The sequence below is a fragment of the Haemorhous mexicanus genome, chromosome 5 (assembly GCF_027477595.1).
Source record: "Haemorhous mexicanus isolate bHaeMex1 chromosome 5, bHaeMex1.pri, whole genome shotgun sequence".
Taxonomy (NCBI): Eukaryota; Metazoa; Chordata; class Aves; order Passeriformes; family Fringillidae; genus Haemorhous; species Haemorhous mexicanus.
Window position 1 is genome coordinate 51907827 of NC_082345.1, and position 18056 is coordinate 51925882.

Genomic DNA, 18056 nt, shown 5'->3' on the forward strand with positions numbered 1-18056 from the left:
TTAATATGCAGCTGATACACTTTATAGGTGCTCTATATGCATATGTATTTTTGTGGATGTAAATCCCCATCTGGACATAGGCATGCATACCCATGTACATTGTTTAATGTATATCTGCATTTAAATGTGTTGGACATAACGCTGCTTAAGGGGATTCAGTTGCTAATGAGGCATCAGCTGAAGGTCAGGGGGATGTCTGGCTCCTTTGAACCAAGCTGACAATGTCTCCCAGTGCTCACATATATATGTGGAGCTCATGTAGGTCTCATTTCTGCCCCTGCTGAATGTCCTTGTGCCTGGCCATCTTTTGGCTGCCAACACCTCAATGCAATCTTATTTTATAGCCAGGTTCCAAGAGGGTTACACATTATAGGCCTAGAAAAGGTCTCTCATTCTGATCTCTGAAATTATCAAACAAAAGATTTTTTTAAGGTTTACTAAAACACCCAAACATTAAAAGCTCTGCTTCTTTGGATCTTGGACTACTTTGGACCCATACAAAGATTGCATGGGCAAAATTTTCAAACTGGACTTTTGCTCCTCAGTGGTCCCATCTATTCTTTCTTATTTGCCAGGTCCCAAGCTCAAGAAATTGTCTTTCTTTTGAAAAGAAGCAAAACTTCACTGTACCTCATGTACTAACTGTCATGGCTTCTGCTTCCTGATTTCATTTAGCAAAGTCATCAACAGTCATATGAGAAATCAGAAACTCTGAACTGGGTTTATGGCAAACAAATTAATAGTGTTTGCACTTACAGGTATTATTTTGAGGTAGGAACTGAGGCCTTGTGTGAGAAACAAGTGACAATTGAGTGGAAAATCTTAGCAGAAAGGTAAAACACTATTTCCAAAATTATTTTTGTCCAATGATTCACTTCAGCTGTATTCTGTCATATCTTGACTTAGCAAATGAGTGCCTAAGCCAGATGACACTCAAAATGGTGTCTTTTCATAGCACTGAACTGTTTGCTTCTGACTTGGAAAATGCATATTTCAGGGCTTTGTATTTATTTGGAATTCATTCAAAGAGAACTGAGAGACAAGAGATAATTTGTGTTAAATAGAGCCTGAACACTGAACTTGCCTTGAGTGTCAGCTTAGGTGCTTCTTTAAAACAAACAGCAGAAATGTAATTTGTCATATGAATGCACAAAGCTAGTCATGAGTCACAATATCCAGCACATAATTGCTTGTCACCTCACACAAACATTTGAATTTGGACACATGCTTTTAATTTCCTGAGTTTTGGGGGGTTTTATTTGGGTTTTTTGTTATGTTGATTTTTTTAGGGTTTTGGGGGATTGGTGTTTTTGTTTGTTTGTTTTGTTTGATTGTTTTTTTGGTTTGGTTTGTGCCACTGTTTTTTGCTGTTGTGTTTGTTTGGTTGTTTGGGGTTTTTTTGCCATTTTTTTTCTTTGTATAGCACCCAATGAGAAATCCTTATTTTTTAAAATACTTTATGCTCACTGTAAAAATACTGGGGATCTAGAATTGAAATGCATAACATGACTGCAAAGTATTAATAACTTCTGTAATTTCAGGGGAAGAAGAAGAAGCAATGGTGCTTAGAGGAAGGAAGGCATAAAATTAATAACTGTGCTTTAACTGGGCAGAGTTCATAGTGTTTTGATCTTCTAGTAATACAAGAGATATAAAGAAAGAGAACTGGAGGAACCAACACAATTCCCTCCTGCCTTTCAATAAAAGACAATAGAATGAAAACTTGTTTATAAATGGAAACTTTGGAAAAGCCCTATACACCATCTCTATCTTTCATACATAAAAGAAATTGGTCATAGTCAATTTTTTAAGATAACCACTAATACACTGAAAATTAAACAATATAGAGAAAAATTTATAAATTGAAAAATTTCCTACTGCCTTGGTCTTCTCCTAATACACAAGAAAATGTGAGAGGAATATTTTGATTTATAAATAGCTGCATGATTGAATAAGGTTGAGGTTTTTTAGATGTGACCTAATGTATTAAGAATTTCTTCCCTTTAAAATTGGAAGGGGAAGCTGAAAAATTTGAAATGTGGTTTTCTTTGGTATGTAATTAAACTATAAATGACCTTTTATGTAGTTGATCTGTATATCCTAATTTTAAAAGTTTTGCAATTTATTAGCAAGAAAAACTTCTGTCAGTCCTGCACCAACATTCTCATAAGGGGACCGTGGTCCCTTAACCAGAAGATCCTGTCACCATCAAACGCAGAAGACACAGCCAGTGTTCATTTATCTTCTAGTCCTGCAGTAGTCTGGAAGAACAAATTTCCTGCCTTCACCACCATGAGAAGGTTGCAACTTGTACAGCTACAGATTTGTTTCTGTTTAATGTTTTTGGGTTGTAATTGTAAACATTCTAGGAAAGCTACTATGCTTTTCTCTGTGATGACTATTTCTTTGGCACACTAGAAAATCTCAGGTCGGACTGGTTACTACCAGAGAATTTTCAGGGGAGAAATTTTCAGGGATTTTTTTTTCTTTTGGCAGTAGTTTATAAATAGTACCTGTTTCTTAAGATGCTGGAGAGTGTTATCCCACTGGATACAGACTGTGAAAACACAGGAGAGAGATCCAAGCAAATTGCAGAATGTGGTGCATATTTACTTAAATGTTTGTAAGCTGTGTGACACCAAAAAAGGCAGGGATCAGCCGTGTTTACCGACCTGAATTTTTATCACATTCTGCTGTCAAATCTTGTTTCATTAATAAACACCTCATTTATGGAATAACCAAAATGTATTTCTCAAATGTACAATTTACTGACGTGAAGTTTATGCTTTACTGACACTACTTGAATGAGACACCTATCTAGTGGGTGTCTTCCCTGCCCCTGGCAGGGGGGATGGAAGTAGATATGGGTCCCTTCCCACCCATTTATTGCGCCATACAGTTATCTTCCAAGAAGGAGAGTTTTGCAGTTCAGGACTGTTCTGAGCACTGTACCCACCAACACACGCACGCAGGGACTTCTGTGCCTGTTCTGAGCAAGAAGCTCAGAGGAGTCAACAGCAGAAAAACATCCTACGCGAGCCCTTTTCAGGCTTAAACTCCTGTTGCGCGGTGAAAATGCCGCCAGAAATCATTGTTCAAGATCGTCAAGACGTGGTGGGGGGAAAGCTGCGCGGCGTTCCTGCCGGCCCGTTCCGCTGTGGCCGCACGCCGCCGTGCCCCGCAGCCGCCGGCGCTCCCGCGGCGGGGCGGGCGCGGGCAGGGCCGGGGTGCCGAGCGCAGGGGCCGAGCCGCGGGGCGCGGCCGAGCTCGGCTGGGGGCAGGTCCGGCGCTGCCACCGCAGCACGTCCCCACCCGCTGGATCGGAGGGGAGCTCGCAGGAGTCCATTTTATCGGGCCAGCCCTCGCCGAGGCTCGGCGGGCAGAGCCGGCAGCGGCCCGGGGGCACCCGCAGCGCCCGGCGGGCGGTGCGTGCGGCGGGCGGGGGAGAGGCGGCCCGGCCGGCGAGGGGGCTGAACCATCCCACGAACACACGCTGAGAGCTCGTGGCAGCAGAGAGCAGCGTTCGCGCTGGTTTCCCCCACACTCTGTTCTTCCCCCCCCCCCCTTTTTTTTTTTCCTCTTTTCTCTCCAAAAAACATGGCTGAAGCTGGGACGGGCTTTTTGGAACAGCTCAAGTCTTGCATCGTCTGGTCCTGGACTTATCTCTGGACGCTGTGGTTCTTCATCATGCTCTTCCTCGTCTACATCCTAAGGGTGCCGCTGAAGATCAATGACAATTTAACCACAGGTAGGCTGTGATCATCTGCCCCCTTGCCCTGCCCGGAGGCGGCTCAGCCGGGGGTGCCCTTGGGGGAGCGCCCAGCGCCGCCCCCTCGGGTGCTGGAGCCCCGGCTTAAGCCGTTTGTACTGTCCATATTGTACTCAAGCGTTCTTATTAACCAGGATTAAAACTTCAGTTGTGATTCTGATAAATATCCGATCTCAACTACTTTTTCTGAGTGATAATGAATAATGAGTGTAAGTTCGCTGGAAGATTATCGCTGTTGCAATGGACTTTGCTTTGGGTGCTTAGGCTCGCTGAGGTTGTGCGCCGCTGCTGTACTGAATCAGCAGTAACTTAGGTACTGTTAGCCGGTCTGGATTGGGCAGTTATTGCTTTATCTTAAAATTGCTTATTTTTCCTAACCATCTACTTTGATAATTTAATTTTTGCCCCTCCCCCCCCCCCCCCCCCCACCCCGTTGGACAAGACAAATTAGTTTTGGAGCAGATGACATGTAAGCCATGTGGCATCCCTGCTGTTGGGAACTCAAACATTATCTGAGCATTTTTCACCCATCCCTCTGGCCTGTTCTCTTTTGATAAGCATCGGCAATTCTAGCATCAAAGAAGAATTAAAAAAAAAAAAAGATTCAGCATAAGGCAGCTTTCACTTTAAGCATAAAGGCAATTATAAATTGTGTTTCTAAATTATAAACTTCAAATGCAATTTTGGTCAAATTTTCACAATATGTCTTTGGACAATATCCTGTTTCTTTTGACACTGCCACACTCTGATTAGAACAGGAAGGAATTCTTGTTGCTTGATTCTTAATAGTTTATGTAATGCATATGTCCCAGGTAAACATTGCAGGCCATGCTTGTCAAGCAGAAATGTCAGAATGTTTTATATTAAAATTTTCGCTATTGCAAAAAATCACAGGCATCCAAGACCTAATCAACCCCCTCTGATTTCTTCCCGAGTTCAAACAAACTAATTCTTGATGCACTTTGTCATTTGAAATGTTACTCCAGCTGAGTCATCTTGGGGTTTACAGAAATGTCTCAAAATGCAAGTAAAATGGCAGTATGAAATCTTTGAGGAGTTTAGAAAGGCTGAAGAAAGTCCCAAAGTGCCTGATAAAAATGGGTTACTGGGGACAATGGTAGGGACAGTATGGTCTTCATGCATCATCTGTTCCTAAATGGAATTTATTAAAAAATTACTACCGGTAATAACATTATCATTTTTGGTTTTATTTAGTTTTTCAAATTATTTGTGAATTAATTAAAACAGATTTAATTTAGTGTGGATCATCTTCCCCCTCTAGTCCCCCTAGCTGATTACAGTTGGATTCTCCTGCCATTAGTTTAAGGTTGATCATGAAGTACCACAGCAACTGATGATGTGATACCAATCACATATATTTCAGTGATGTGAAAATAAATATGTAAATGTTGCTACTAAAACTTCTATGTGGCATAAAGAAATAGTAGGGTGGTTTAAAAAATGACTGTGTGTTTTCCCAGAACAAGTTGGATCTATTAGTGAGTTGAGGTCAAACAAACTGGTTCTCAGTACCACCAGAGGCAGACTTAGGCAGCCAGTTAAAAAAACGCAGTTCCACAGGTATGGTTTGTACTTCATGGAGTAGTGATTTAGAGAGGATTTAGATCAAGCACCTTAAACAGAGCCCACAGTGGGCTGCCATGATAGGAAGGACCAGTGTGTCGTGTGTGGGATGGACCGCAAGGACCTGGTGCTTGCTGCTGCTGTATGATTTTTTTTTTCCCATGCCTAGTGTTAGTATTTCTAAAAGGAAGTGGAAAAGCTGGAGAAGAGAGTGGAAAAATTACTCTGGAGAGAAGGGCTGGAGAGAAACATCAGAATAAGATTACAGTAAGGCAGTATTGTCATGGAGAGAGAGAAAGAAATGGCCTTTTAATAAGAATTACAAGGACTGATGACTAGAAGGAGAGGACAAACTCAATTTTCTCACAATCAGGCATTAGTTAATTTGTAGCAAACTTGAATCAGCTGATAAAGGAGCCTTTGGGATTTGCATGTCTGAAAATCTTCAAATCCAGTGGTGAAATAGGAATCACAAGTGTTCATGCAGCCTTAAATTGCTTTTTGGCTAGGACAGGGCAGCAAGCTGTGCGCCCCTGGCAGTCAGAGTCATTGCAGATGGTTTCACCAAATAGAAGGGTGGTTGGTCACTTGTATCAGAAAGTCTGAGTAAGAAGTGTGGGGTCTTTCTTCCCTCTTTCAGTGTTGTACAGATGTGCACACCCAAGCATTAGTACATGTTGGCCATCCCTTGTGTTTCAGTGAGCTCCCAGGCTCAAATGTCAAGTTTGGCCAAGCATAATTTCAGTGTCCTCAGTGGAGTACATTACTGTGATATACCCAAAGGGAAATCTAGTCTGTCGTATAAAAATATTAATGGTAAGTCTGATTCTGGTGTTTCATGTGGTTTGGGTTTTTTTGGTTTTTTTAAATTTTTTTAAGGTTTGATGTCCAGATCAAATAATAAAAATATGAATAGGAGAATTTGAACTGTTGTACCATACCATTAGCCTGGAAGCAACAGAGGACATTTAATATGCCAGGCTAAAATATTAAATACAGAATGAGCAGTTGAGGAAGCAGATGTTATTATCTTATTCTAAAATAATTAAACATGCCTATTTTATATAACTTGCTGTATTTTCTTCCCATGTTGGCACTTGCATGACTTCCGAATGCCACACTAATCTGAACTAAGACACACCTCTTCTAAAAATGTGCTTGTTTTTCCTGACATGAGAATTTAGATTTCTAGTCAAATCCTAAGAAGGGAAGAGGCACTGAAGTTAAAATGTTTCTGATGATTTTATTTATCCTTTCAAAGTGCAACAGAAAGATGGATTTAATGACCAGAGCATTAAGTGTGACTGGCTTGTGACAAGGCAGACAGGAGGAAACCTCTGGCTTGCTGAGGGTAGAGAAATCAGATAAATTGATTTCCTAAAAGTGTGAAAAAGAAATACACGAGTATGAGCTCTGGGCTGATTCTGTCTCTGTTGGTGTCTGTGGAGTATTTTTATTATTCAGCTGTGCTGGAGCAAGGCCCTGTGGTGTTACAGGCTGAGCTGCTAGAGAAGGGAGCAGCATAAGCCTGCAGAATGGAAGGAAACAAGTAAAGTTGTCCTGCCAGCCCCTGAGGTCAGCAGACCCAGGGTAACCATGGTTGGAAGGGCAAGACTACATCACCTTGTGGTGGCTAGGATAGAGTTGTTATCTGAGGAACAAGGTATATTTTTTCATTATGAATTTTAAAAAACTATTATTATGACATCTCTACTGAAATAATTAGCTAAAATTGTCATTAATGTGGGATTTGTCATCAGGTAATAGACTTCTTAAAGCCAGTATCTGTAACAGTGTGCATGTGCTGGCCATTTGGAGAGGGAAGAGGCTGGTGTGGAGCAGGGCTGGCAGCACCGGCCATCACCAGGTCCCCACTCACCCTGTAGTTTGTGGAACCAGGGGGTGAAGTGAACATCTTAAAAGTCCTGTAAATTTATGATAACAACACTTTCTCTTTGTCCAAGAATCTCTCAGAAGACACAAAATGGAGAGGTTTTTTTTAGTCAGCCTGGACCACCTCAGATGTGTTCACCAAGTGTGTGCATTGCACTGACTTGAGGAAGCAAAGCAGTTGGAAAAGACCCATCTCATGAAACTACCTTGTGTTAAACCATGCAGGAAAGCTGAGGGTAATTTCGTTAGCAGAAATACTGCAGGAGATGGAGAGATGGAGCTTGCCTCTCAGGTTTGGGCTATGCTGTCTTAGGGTGGTGGCTGCTGTCAGCAAAATTCATCTCATCTTTCTGATCTTCCCTTTCTGTGCTTCCTGACTCTGCAAATCTATACTGCACACTGGTGCAATGTGCCCCAATAAGCTGCAGTGTGAGAAAAAAGTAACTTTTCATTCCCATGGTCTCAAATTCAAGTAGCAGCAGAAAACATTTGCCTGTTGTTTAAGTAATTTCACTTTCTCCTTGCTGCTGATAATTTGGCCGTGTGGAGCTGTGCGTGCACAAGCTGCAGTAATACACCACCCTTAGGACAGAAGGGTTTTTTGGGGACTGGACACCTGGGAGTGTGTCTTCCCTGGGCTGGGGGGCACGGCTGCAGGGGCTGGGGCTGCCAGTGCCTGCTCTGCCTCTGAAGCCACCGCCTGGCCTGTCGGTGTGTTTGCTGTGATAGCATCTTGACAGCTGCTCAGGAGGTATTGTTCCCCTTCATAAATTCAAGCTAGTGCAGTTAATCATGAGGGCTGGAAAACATTAACCTGACAAAGGCCAGGGAGTTTCAAATAGTTTGTAAACCAGTGAACAGATTCTTTCTTTTAAGCAGAACTGCAGCACAGTTAGTTTTAGTTCTGCAGACTTGCTGGTGGTTGTTAGGTCTTTCTTCAAAGCAATCTGCCATCCTTGTGCTGGCCTTCCCTGTAAGCATCTGCTGTGCGAGCTACAGAAGTGAGTGTGCTGGTGAGTGAGTCAACAGAAAAGCTGGAGCAAAACTCTCATGCCACCAAAGGAGATGGAAGAATTCGTAATTCCCTGCAAGTGCCATGTAGATTTGTTTGGGGTATTTTTTAGAATTTGACTGTTGAAAGTAAAATTTCAAAAGCATGATCACTTCTGTCAAGGTCAGCATCAGTCCTGCATATGAAATTCACAGAATCAGTTACAGATAGATAGTTTGCTCACTCACCCAAGATCACTTGCATTAATTTTTGCATTTCTTAGAATGTAAATTAAACATTTACTACATACTGATCTTATTTTCTACTTAGTGGAATTAAAGTACACAGTGTTTTCTTAACTGTGAACCCCTCTCTTCAGTTATATCACTTACAGCACCACATAGCATTTGTAGTTGCTGCTGAGCCTCCATTCAGGGTTTGGATATTAGAGGTTTTTTTGGTCTGCCTCTTTGGGTTTTGCAAAAATCAGTTTTTACTGCTGTAGGCTAATATTCAGGAGGTTATTGTAAAACAGGTTTTAACTGTTTTAAGCATGTCATGGTACACTTCAAAACTCTCCCTTTAATTTTTTAATGGAAGAGATGATGATATGCTTCAAAGTAGTATGTTACTTTTAACAGAAAGTAGACAAATCTCAGTAGATAAAACTGGGGATTCTAGGGGGAAAAGCCATATCAAAACTTGCTGAATCAATGCCCAGTGGATGCAGTATACAATGATACTTGTTTTCTACAGATTTTGACATTTCTTCACCAGCTTGACTTTTTGGTTGAGCTAATTTTTTCAGTCAGCATCAGATGCTGGAAACAGAGCAAAGTTTGTAGGAAATGCAAGGTTTTTAGAAAATACTATTTTAAGAAATTGACTTTCTTACTGCAAAAGCTGTAGAAGATTTACAGTCAGTATTTCAGTATTCAAAATAATTTTTGATAACATCTTGAGTGAGCTTTCTGTAACACTGACTGATGTGCAACCATGGAGCTGTACTGCCAGCTTCTAACTGAAGTCTGATGTTGTCTGTGTGCTGATGAAAATCTGTGAAAATGCTCCTAAAACTGCATATGAGCACTGGGATTTTCCCAAAGCATCCACTGAGTCACTGAGTGCCTGGACAAATTTAGCCCAAAAGAGCTTAAGTCCCACATCATTCACAGGGGTCACAGGTCATAACTGTCTGACCTGGCTGTGAGTTGTCTGTCATTGTCTGTGAAAATACCACCATTCTAAATTAAAGAAGGAATTTAAAATAGATATTTTTGGTGGTTATTTTGCAAAGCAAGTGCAAAAATCCAGATCATAAATTTGCATTTGTGAAAGACAAAATGAGTGCTAACTGGAGTCAGTGCCTCAAGGACTGAAAAGAGAGAGAAAATACATAAATCTGTGCAAAGGCTGTACATTAAATGAAAGATAGAAGGTCATGATGCCTGCCTGAGAGCAGCACCTGGCAGGAATTAGGAAGATAGTGTTTCATAAAACAGGGATTTTGGAGGGAATGACCTGCCTGTGTTTTAAAATGGGATTCTCTGAAAGGAGCTATGGAGAGTCTAGCAAAACCACACTGTTAGGCTAAAGAAGCTCAAGCTGTTTATCTAATCACAGAGAAGCTACTTGACAATTGCTGAGGAGATGTAAGAGCTTTAATCTAGTTGACAGACATATAGTGAGCTTCCTAAATATTTGGAGGTAAAATTCCTGTTAACTTGTCAGAATTGGGGCCCAAATCATCAGTGGTCTGAAGAAGCAGCCTGGCTGTGAGACATGCTGTGTGCAGTGCCCTTACTGTAATAGAGAGGTGGTTGCTTATGCTGTAAACTCTGTGGTGGGAGGAAAGTAGAATGTACTAAAGTAGCCTTTAATATAGGGGAGACACATCTTAAAAAAGGGGTGGCTGCAAACTGAACCCAGAGGAGTGCGCATGTGAAGTGTTTTTTATGAGATTTTTTGAAGATGTGTTTTTGGGCCCAGCTGATATGGCAAGGGATGCCTCTCCATCTTTGGCTCTTGCAGTATTAAGACCCTCAGCGTAATGAGGATTGCCAGGCTCTTCAGTGGGAGTGAAATCTACTGGCCCATAGTAAACAGGAGAGATGACTAGTTCAAACACTGTCATGCTGAGGTTTAAAAATCCCCACACTCAGCTAAAAGCACTTGCTGATGGTGTGCAGGTATGTTGTGCACAGAGGCTCTGATGGTCCCAGATGTGCCAGGGCTTTTGTGCCCATGCCAGAGAGTATTCCCCGCTGAGTCCAAGGTTTCTTTGTGTTGTTCAGTCAGCTGGCAAGCTCTGTGCTTAAGGGAGAGTTATTTGTCTTGTAGGCAAGTGGAAAAGCAAATAAAACCACTTCAGTGGTGACTGAGGTTGGAGAGCCAAAGCAGTTTCTTCCGGATTGAAGGAATGAACATTGCTGTCAGAAGCTAATGAAGTCTTTTGTGTGGCTGCCACAACAAGTCAGGATTCACCATTTTTATCCAAGATTAGTCATTTAAGAAGGCATTTTATATTTAGGAAAATCAGACCCTGCTGATACATGTCAAAATGTTGACTACAACTGAGAGTTCTACTGGACGGTACAGGGAGAACTAAGGCAAAGGGAAATGAGACCTTGATGCTGCAAACCTTCCGTGGTTTAGTTTGTTTCACAAGCATAGGCCCAGGGCTTTACTGCCCTGGTAATTAATATGCATGAATTCTCAAAGACTTGGGCCTAAGTTTTTTGCTGAGGTACTGCAGAGTGTCTGTAGCAATATGGGGGATAGAGTCCCTGGTTGTTTCTGCCCAAAGGTAGTTTTTCCTCATGTGGTTTGATGATCACACCTAAGTTTTGCTTTTTTTTTTACCAGAGCTGTTTCAGGAATGTACGTAGGGCATCTGTCATAGAATTCAGGCCTGTCCTGGTCCTGTGGAGAGACTGTGAGATGTTTGTGGGATGTTACTCCTCTGTTGGCTGTTAAAGGGGGTGGCTGAAGGCTCCTTCCACCTGTTTTTAAATTAGCTCTTTGTGGCACTGAAGGCATCTATTGGAAGATTGTGTTATAAACTCCAGCTTGTCCTCATGTCTGTGAAGTGTCATGTGGACCAGTGATGCTGTGTAAATACTAATGAGTTAAAGTTGCTTTGTGAAATCCCAGCACAGGCTAATTGGAATTGTTCTGTGTGTGTCTTAGTTGGGCACTGCAGAAGGGCAACCAGTTTTAACACCAAGAACACTAAGCTTAAGCAGCAATGATGTATTTAAAGACAAGAGTTAATGTCATGCTTTCAGCAGACAGAACAAACAAGTTGTAACTGTTAAGCCTGAGGGAAAGGGTCTAAATTCAAAGTCCAAATCAAACTTTACCAGCTGCTGAGAGAAGACAAAGATTTATTATTGTGGAGTCTAAATTGGAGATTTGTCACTGTGGTAGACTCATTGCTTAAGCGATTAAATGCACTTAAATATACCAATTAGAAGGATGAAAGCTATAGGGCAAAAATGAAATGCAGTCTTCTTTAAGATTCCTGTTCTGTGTAATGTGCCAACTGCCACCATGAGAACTAATTTCCAGCTCACTTTCTACAAATAAACTTGGCTTATTAAAATGTCAGGAATGTTAGGTTGAAATGCAGGGTTTTGTGTGCAGTGGCAAGACACTCAGAGATCATATTTAAAGCACAAGAAATGTTGTTATCATCGTCATCTTATTTTGTAAGGTGGCCATTTATTTCTCAAGAAAATATGCCTGTAACCTGAGAGTGTCATAGATGCTGAACTTCACATAACTAAATGTTTTCATGACATGTCCTCTATGTTTATGCTGAGGGCTGAAAATTGTTTACGGCGTGGCTTGGTCTGAAGCAAGGTTATGTGATCCGCGAATGCACTTAATCTTCATTGTGAAATTTCTTCTGCTATTTTTAATACTGAAGTTAACTTGATAGCAGTGTACCCATCTGGTATGTTTTACACAAATCTCGGCTTAGAGTCCCGGGCTAGTCATTTCCTCAGTTTTCAGAGAGAAGGTTAAATCAGAGAAGGCTTGCAGCTGGCCTTCCGCACCCTGCGTAGGGGACAAGGGGACACCGAGTCCCGGGGTGAGGCTCAAGATACTTCTTGAGCAGAAGCCAACTTTGTGCAGCAGCAGGATGCTGCAGCTGAGCTGATGAGCCCTCCCTGGGAAGGGAAGGACCTGAGGAGGTCCTGTGCAGGGCTGCACTGATAAACAATTACTGATCTTACAGATCAGAAGTGTCTTCTCCGTAGTACTTGACTTGATGGATTTATCTGCCTGCTGAGAGTAGACTCCTGTATTGTGCTGTGCTGTTATAAAAGTGCCTTCTGGTCCCTGTGTCTGACTGTCCTGCTCATTGGGTCACAGGACAAAGGATTGGTTCAAGCACAAGAGAATTGCTTTAGCAGTTAATATTGTTCTACATATTCCCAGAAATTCTTGTCAAGAGTTTACTGCTTAAAAGTGCTGATGACAGCTGTGCTAGCAGTCACCCCAAAAGCCACATAGTCTTGTGGGGAACCCAAGTCCCAAGGAGCTCTGATTTGCTCCAGGGTTTCCTCAGGTGTCCGAGCTGCAGGATTTCCTCAGACCTGGCCAGGAGGGTTTGGCCTGGGTTATGGCTGAAAGTGTTTTGTTAGCAGCTCTGCAGAAGGTGGAGTTTCCACCCCTGATACTCTCCTGTGAAGAGTATGTAGGGGCTGTGCTCTGTGCCACTGGAGAGGCCTCTCTGGGTCCTGACTCCAACGCTCAGTCATATTTTATATTATCTTCCCATAAACTACTGCACTGAAAGACTTTTTTCCAGAACTTGATAATTCTCATCGATAGAAGCTTTGCTGTCACTCTTGACTTAGATGTATTTGTGGCTGGCTTGCACGTGTTTGTGCTCGTGACAGCTCTCTCCTTCACCTGCAGAAGCAGCAGCAGTACTCTGAAGACTGGTTCCCAGGGTACTCATTTGGGGCTTTTCCTGCCTGTCCATCCCGTATAAGATACAGTCAGTTGGGTTGTCCTCATTTGTTCTCCTAAAACTGCTGGATGTCTTTGATTCTGCTGGTAGTACCTTATTCTTTTAGTTTTCTGGCCATTTCGTAACTGGCTTTGTACAGTCTCCATCATATGCCAAGGTAAGGCTTCACTAACTGCCTTATATAGTGTAATTAATCCTTCTCACCTTCCAGTGAAAATAGTTTTCCTTGCTGGTGCCTTGCCTTTTGCCCCATTAACTTTGATATGACGTCCTGTCAGCTCATGCCAGGTGCCTTCTGCACCTCCTGGTTTTGGTAATGAAAATACTCTGTAAGGCTCAGCTGGCAGCTCCATGTGCTCTCCACACCATCCAGACTGGCTGCAGGTTTCTCCATCTCCTGTTTTAACTAACTTTCTACATTACTGTCAGTACTTGACTGAAATCCAGTTTAGAGCTACACATTTTTCTTAGTAAGAGAACTGAATATTTTCAGTAAAGAGGCACATCTGATCGGTCTGGCATGATTTATTTATTCTGTGTTTCATCCTATTTTTTTGTGTACCTCAATTGCTTAATTTGTTGTTATCCTAAAAATTCTCAGTAGCTTGGGTCTGCATTTTAAAAACAGAAATATGAAGTACTCTGGCATAATTTGGGGAATTTTAACAGTTTAGTAAAACAGTCTCAATATGGGGCTTGCTTTTACAAATGTAATTTCCTTCAGCAAGTTGCTTTCTGTACATTCTCTTAATCTTACACTCAACCATGTCTTGAACATGTTAAGTCCTTTGAATTATATCTCACTTTCTCCTGTCACAGTGTCTCTTTTCTTGCCCTTCAATTATTTTTTCCCCAAATTCATCTGTTTTGTTCTCATTCAAAAATGTAGTAAGTATTCACTTTGGAAACTACTATATCCTCTTTTAACCTTGCTGTGTTCTTACTTATTTTCTTGAAATAGTCTTGGTTTGTTGGATTTGGTTTGTGATAACTGTTTTTATACAGATCTTAAGTTATTACTTAGTCTGACTTTTTCAGATATAGTTTTATTTCTCTGTATTTTGTCCTCACCAAAGCAGAAGGAAATCTTTCAGTGTCCCAGGTCTTGCAGGTGTTACTTGTACAGGGTTGATATTCTTTATTTGAAGGCCTTAGCTGATAGACTGGTATCATGAGGTAGAAATTGAAATTAACTTTCCATTATTGTTTTGAGAAAGTCTGTGTTGCAATTCTGGTCTCCTTGAAGCAATTGGTAAAGCTCCTGCTGAGTTAAGGAAATTATAAGTTGCCCTGAGAGTTTTTTTTACATTAGATAGAAGAGGTTATAGAGCATGAATGACTCTCATACCCCTCCCAGCAATCTGAAATGACTTTGCACATTTTCTGCCTTCCTGGATTTGAAACATGACAGGTATCAAGACCCTGAGAACTGATGACAGTGCAGGTTAAATAAAGGCATTTAGCATGAAAAGAAGGTGACCTGTCTAAACCTAATCTGCAAAGTTTCTTAGCTGCTGTTATGTTTAAAACTTTTTAATCAGCTCTCTTGCCACACATTTTTATAACTCGTGAAGTTGTAATATAATTTTTCAGTTTTACAAGGTATCATAGGCTTTCTGACAGTGTGACGAATTTTGCACGACATAAGCCAAACTCAATAATTAATAAATCACTCACTGAAATCTTTGGGTGCTTCAAGTACTATTCTACTCTTCTGTAAGTCAGGTAGGTCTAAAAATCCCAATTTTTCTTTAGGCCACATTCAAACTGGTAATGACTGATTATGCAACAATACTGTTATTGGGTGTTTGTTTTTATTTTTGTTTCTGAGCAATATATACAGTAATAGATAAAATATGTTCTATGATATATACAAAATATATTGATATATATTACATTATCTATTATGTTTATGTTAGTAATGTATATGTAAAAAAATACAGTGCTGTCCCCCTTGTGTTTGAGGCTACACCTTTATCATTTGGGGTGCAGAGTCAGCAGTGATGAGCAGGACTCATTGGCATTGTTTGCTATTTTCCTTAGGTGAGCTAGTGATACAGGCTTGAAATAAATATCCTACAATATCTTCCTTACAAATCTGTTCTTCCCTAGGTGCAGTGAGGTCCTGTTGCCTGATGGCAGCAGTGTGTGGCTCTGGGTGCTGCCCTTGATGTCTGCTGGTGTGAGTGAGAGCAGCTGCCCTCAGTTATTGTGAGGGGGCTCTGGGGCTGGGAATGCTGACCTGGCTTGGTTCACTGGGAGGGCAGCTCCCACCCTGGGGATCACCCAAGATCTCAGCTCTTCCACTCTGGGTCAGGACCCCTTTGCATCTTGGCAGTGGACCCCTAGAGCTGGAGTTTGTGGTTTAGTCCAGGCTGAACACTGGAGACTTTCTTAGTCTAAAATAAACAACCAACAATCCAAAAACCAGTCACAGAGAACCCAGACAGCTGCTCTGGCCCTGAGCTCCCTGGTATACACAGCCCTCTGTACGTTACCATCATCCTCTTTGCAGTGCTCACGTGATCCTTCTGCACGGGCACAAAAATCAATAATAATCAGTGAATGAATAACGAGAAGCCTGCCAACCAAAATCTCTCTTGTTTGCCTTCGTGTTTGTTTTCCTTTTCTAATCTAATGTGACAGAGAAGCATTTAAGGGAAAAGGATGCTGGGAATGATGAAATTTTATAAAGCCTTTTCTCACAAATGCCTTTGTTTTAGAAGTGAGGGAGCTTGGTGGTACCCACAGTGGCCCATATTTTCCTTGCAAAGCCTTGCACTGCAGGCTAGGGCCGTGGGCTTCTGGGCTTAGTCCCTCAGAAACTCTCTCCTTGTGTAAGCATCAAAACCCCATGGCATTGATGCAGTAGCTGGGGATGTGTCTGGTTCAGTGTGGGCTCTACAGTTCTCAGGATGTTTTTATTTCTATACAGAAGGCAGGTTTTATCTGTCTTTGGTCTGTAAGGTGAAGATAAATTCTCATTAAAAGTTTCTTTTCTGTTCCAGTTTGCAAGATTAGTTTGTTTGAGATATGTATTTTAAACTCATAGACTGGAGTTATATCTGCAAGGCAGTGTTTTCAGAAGCACCTGGGATATTTAATTACCTATGCTTTAGTCAGCCATTAGTTTACTTATTAACATGTACTTATTCATGTACTCTTTATACTAAGCTTAGTAATAAACCCAACAATGCTTTGCTAACTGAAAGAAAAACATTTAATATCTGATCTTCAGTGCATTAGGTGCATCTGTTGTAGCGCAGTATTCTTTTACTCATGTGCTAGTGTAATTCTGCACATCACAGCAGTCGCCTCTGCAGGAAGTTATGCTGTCAGTTTGGAATAAAAGTTAGTATTAATGAGAGATGTGAGAATACTGTAAAATAATAATAAACCTAAAATATGCGCCAGTTCAAACAAATCCGGTTATGGTGTTTGCTTTCTGTGAATGCTGCAGTTCAGCAAGAACAGCCTTGGCTGACTCGGGTCCTCAGTGTTGTTCTTAAAATACAGGTCCCTCTGGTCTGATGATCACCAGCACTGCCTGGCAGTAGAGGGGAAATGTCTGAGGTTTGAGTACTGTTCTTAATTTATAGCCAACAAAATAAATGGCATATTTACTTCCAGACACAATTAACCCTACTGTTTGGCATATTGCAGTTTTAAATTTAGTCGAAAGGAATTATTGAATTTGAAATTGTAGTTTTGATACGCAAGATGTTTATCATGCAGAAACTAACTAGAAGCCAGTGCAGTGACATTTGAGTCACGTCCATTTCCTAGCGGTTGCTGTTCAGCTGGGAACAGTGAGATCAGATTTTTGCTCTGTGCTGTTGGTTTGTACAATTTTTTTCCTCTTTGTCTTTGGTGTTTGCCTTCCAGTCCTTTCCTTAGTGCTTGAGCCAGCCCTTCACCGTGTCTTGCCTCAGCTGCCGCAAGTAGATTTTGCGTTTGGCGCTCACGAACGCGGCACAAGTGGAAAAGGCCCTGTTCCTTCTCGCACTAGAGGGCATCATCCTTCGAACGGCACGGCCTCACGCCGCGGCAGGGAGCGGCGGCTGGGCCTGGGGCAGGGCGGTCTGACACAAAGCTGGCTGTGCCTGCGGCTCACAGACCTGGCGAAGGTCACCACGAGCAGGCACATGCAGCCGCGGACACAGCCCCGTGCGTTAAAGGCGTGTGGGGAGCCCCTCCATCCGCCGGCGGGCACCCTGAACTGCCCCTCCCTGAGCTGTTACCCGCGGAGGGGGAGGTACTGCCTTGGGCACAGTCACATGAAATACAGAAATAAAGTGGTAGGGCCATCCTACAACTCATCTGTTTGTAAAGCGAAGTCCCACCCTTGAGCTTCAGAAGTCTGCTTGGGAGGGGGTCCTGTAGATGGCTTTTAGAAGGTCAGGTGAAAGATGAGGTTCATGACCTGTAAATCTCAGTCTGCAGAAAGCTGAAAGAACTATGATGACTGTCATGAAGTCGGATTATTTTAAGTAGGACAAAAAATGGAAAATGCTGGACTAGTTGTTGACTGAAGGTGTCTCATATTTGTTTTCCTGAAGTGACTACCACAAAATAGGTTAAACAGCAAGTTAAAGCCAGTTGTGGCGCTAGGTGCTGCATTTACGTGCCCGTGCTCCTGCAGACTGCAGGCTTTAGGACACTGAGGGCAGTTTACGTGGACGTGCTGAGGAGGTGACTAATGCAGCCTGCCTGCCTTTATTCCACCCACTGCCTCAACTGTTCAGGCCACAGTGTTTTTACAGACATAAAACAGTTTCTAGCGCTCTGGAAAATTTGTGCTAATTGTTGTGGTGTAACGTGTGTCTGACTCTGGC

General features: G+C 42.0%; 1 protein-coding gene across 1 annotated transcript in view; it reads left to right on the plus strand.

Moving 5' to 3' along the window:
• Positions 1 to 3465: 3465 nt before the first annotated feature.
• The window catches only part of ST7 (suppression of tumorigenicity 7), a 136643-nt gene continuing 122052 nt past the window's right edge, over positions 3466 to 18056 (plus strand). The window contains exon 1 of the mRNA XM_059847149.1: positions 3466 to 3748. Within this exon, the coding sequence (XP_059703132.1) occupies positions 3598 to 3748 (151 nt within the window). The 5' untranslated portion in view covers positions 3466 to 3597. The remainder of the gene's footprint in view (positions 3749 to 18056) is intronic.